Source organism: Otolemur garnettii, unplaced genomic scaffold (genome assembly GCF_000181295.1).
Source record: "Otolemur garnettii isolate 467f Iridium unplaced genomic scaffold, OtoGar3 scaffold00174, whole genome shotgun sequence".
Classification (NCBI taxonomy): domain Eukaryota; kingdom Metazoa; phylum Chordata; class Mammalia; order Primates; family Galagidae; genus Otolemur; species Otolemur garnettii.
In genome coordinates, this window is record NW_003852569.1 from 2,058,456 (window position 1) to 2,061,107 (window position 2,652).

Below are 2,652 nucleotides of genomic sequence, written 5' to 3' on the forward strand. Positions count from 1 at the left end.
GTGGTGGGAGAGAAGGCCATAATTTCTATCATTTTTTTTTTCTGTCTTCAGAATGTGGATGATGCAATGACAGTACTGCCTAAATTGGCCACTGGTCTAGACGTCAACGTGCGGTTCACGGGTGTCTCTGATTTTGAGTACACGCCTGAGTGCAGCGTCTTTGACCTGCTGGGCATACCTCTGTACCACGGCTGGCTTGTTGACCCACAGGTGAGAGTGGGAGGGGCCCAGTGAGATGCTTAGGCAAATGTTCATGGAGTAGACGTTGGGAGGTAGGGGTTAGATTGCCTTGGGAAGGAAATAAGGATTAGAGACTGGACCCAGTATAGAATTCTTTGAATTTTAACCTTTTTTCTTTTTTTTTTAGTGGGGGGTGACATTCAAATACAAGCAAACCACATGCAAATAGGATCAATTCTTTAGACATCAAAAGTTCAGAAAAATTTCCTGGGTGGTATCTGTGGCTCACTGAGTAGGGCACCGGCCCTGTATACTGAGGGTGGCAGGTTCAAACCTGGCCTCGGCCAAATGGCAACAAAAAATAGCCAGGTGTTGGGGCGAGTGCCTGTAGTCCCAGCTACTCTGGAGGCTGAGGCAAGAGAATTTCCTAAGTCCAAGAGCTGGAGGTTGCCGTGAGCTGTGATGTCATGGCACTATACCAAGGGCGATAAAGTGAGACTCTGTTTCTAAAAAAAAGAAAAAGTTCAGGGCAGCGCCCATAGCTCAGTGAGTAGGGTGCTGGCCCCATATACCAAGGGTGGTGGGTTCAAACCCAGCCTAGACAAACTGCAACAACAAAAAAAATAGCTGGGTGTTGTGGTGGGCGCCTATAGTCCCAGCTACTTGGGAGGCTGAGGCAAGAGAATCGTGTAAGCCCAAGAGCTGGAGATTGCTGTGAGCTATGTCACCACAGCACTCTACCGAGGGCAACAAAGTAAGACTCTGTCGCTGAAATAAATAAAATAAATAAATAAATAAAGGTCAGAAAAATTTCCTCATGGGGTTGTGATCCTTGTGGGCATGGTTTATTTCCTTCCTTTAAAAACCCCTCAATCAGCTTGGCACCTGAAGTGCAGTGGTTACAATGCCAGCCACATATAGCGAGGGTGGCGGGTTCCAACTCAGCCCAGACCAGGTAAACAACAACGACAACTGCAACAAAAAATAGCCTGGCATGGCGAGAGCCTATAGTCCCACTCCCTGGGAGGCTGAGGCAAGCGAATCGCATAAGCCCAAGAGTTGGAGGTTGCTCTGAGCAACCATGGCACTCTACTGAGAGCAACATAGTGAGACTGTCTCAAAAAAAACCCTCAATCTGTACTACTGCACCCTGCTTTCCCTGTAGAGTCCTGAGGCTGTGTGTGCAGTTGGGAGACTCAGTTACAACCAGCTGGTAGAGAAGATCATCACCTGCAAACACTCCAGTGATACCAACCTCGTGACAGAAGGTGACATCCCCTCCCCTCCCATGCCTATCAGGTGGTGGGAATGATGGCCACTTAGGGTTATTGTCCATTGTCTGTCATCTCTCACTGAATGTAAGCTCCACAAGAGGGGTGGGGGAGTTTGTCGTTCACTAATGTGTCCCCAGTGCCTAGTGTGTGCCTGGCTCAGGGTAGCTGCTTAAGGGTATTTGTTTTTTTGGATTTTTTTTGTTTTTGAGACAGAGTTTCCCTTTGTCACTCTTGGTAAAGTGCCATGGCATCATACCTCACAGCAACTTCAAACTCTTGGGCTCAAGCAATCCTCTTGTCTCAGCCTCCTAAGTAGCTGGGACTACAGGCGCCTGCTACAACACATGGCTATTTTCTAGAGATGGGTTCTTGCTCTTGCTCAGGCTGGTCTTGAACTCATGAGCTCAAGCAATACACCCGCCTCGGCCTCCTAGAGTGCTGGGATTATAGGCATGAGTCACCGTACCTGCCTATGGTTATTTGTTAAATGAATGAATACAGCCAGGCTTCAAGGGATTTTAAAAGGTGGAACTGACCTCCAGGGCTTTTGATGGGGCTCTCAGGATGAACATTCCTATTTGAATTTAAGCCAAGCTCCCTCTGTCGTGTGCCCTTTTGGCAGGTCTGATTGCAGAGCAGTTCCTGGAGACCACTGCAGCCCAGTTGACTTACCACGGACTGTGTGAGCTGACAGCCACTGCCAAGGAGGGGGAACTTAGCGTCTTTTTCCGAAACAACCACTTTAGCACCATGACTAAGCACAAGGTGATGAGGGTTTTGGAACGCCATCATTTCCTCATGCCTTTTTCTCTGGGGTCAGGATAAACTAGATTAAGCCTTATTTTTCACTCATGTTGATGCCCACTGTGGATTAGCTACAATTCTGTCCCACACCATCTTCACTCTGGGACCCAGACTGACGAAAGAACTTTTATCTGGAACATACAAGCATGAAGGGAGAAAGGGACACTGTACACTCACACTCGGCGCTTTTGCTTGGGAATGGCGCATGTCATTTCTGCTTATATTACACTGGCCAGAGCCAAATAGGGATGAGCCTGCATTAGTGGGACAGGCCAGGATAGTCCTCTCAGAAAAAGGCAGTGGGCTCGGCGCCTATAGCTCAACCGGCTAAGGCGCCAGCCACGTACACCTAAGGTGGCGGGTTCGAATCCCCAGCCCGGACCCGCCAAACAAC

The 2,652-nt window shown here is 48.7% G+C and overlaps 1 protein-coding gene across 3 annotated transcripts in view; it reads left to right on the forward strand.

Moving 5' to 3' along the window:
- MINDY1 (MINDY lysine 48 deubiquitinase 1) overlaps positions 1-2,652 on the forward strand; it is a 12,434-nt gene that overhangs the window by 7,384 nt on the left and 2,398 nt on the right. For all 3 annotated transcript variants that reach the window (XM_012811802.2, XM_023519425.1, XM_012811803.2), the window contains exons 5-7: positions 52-210; positions 1,346-1,448; positions 2,077-2,219. In XM_012811802.2, the coding sequence (XP_012667256.1) occupies positions 52-210; positions 1,346-1,448; positions 2,077-2,219 (405 nt within the window). The remainder of the gene's footprint in view (positions 1-51; positions 211-1,345; positions 1,449-2,076; positions 2,220-2,652) is intronic.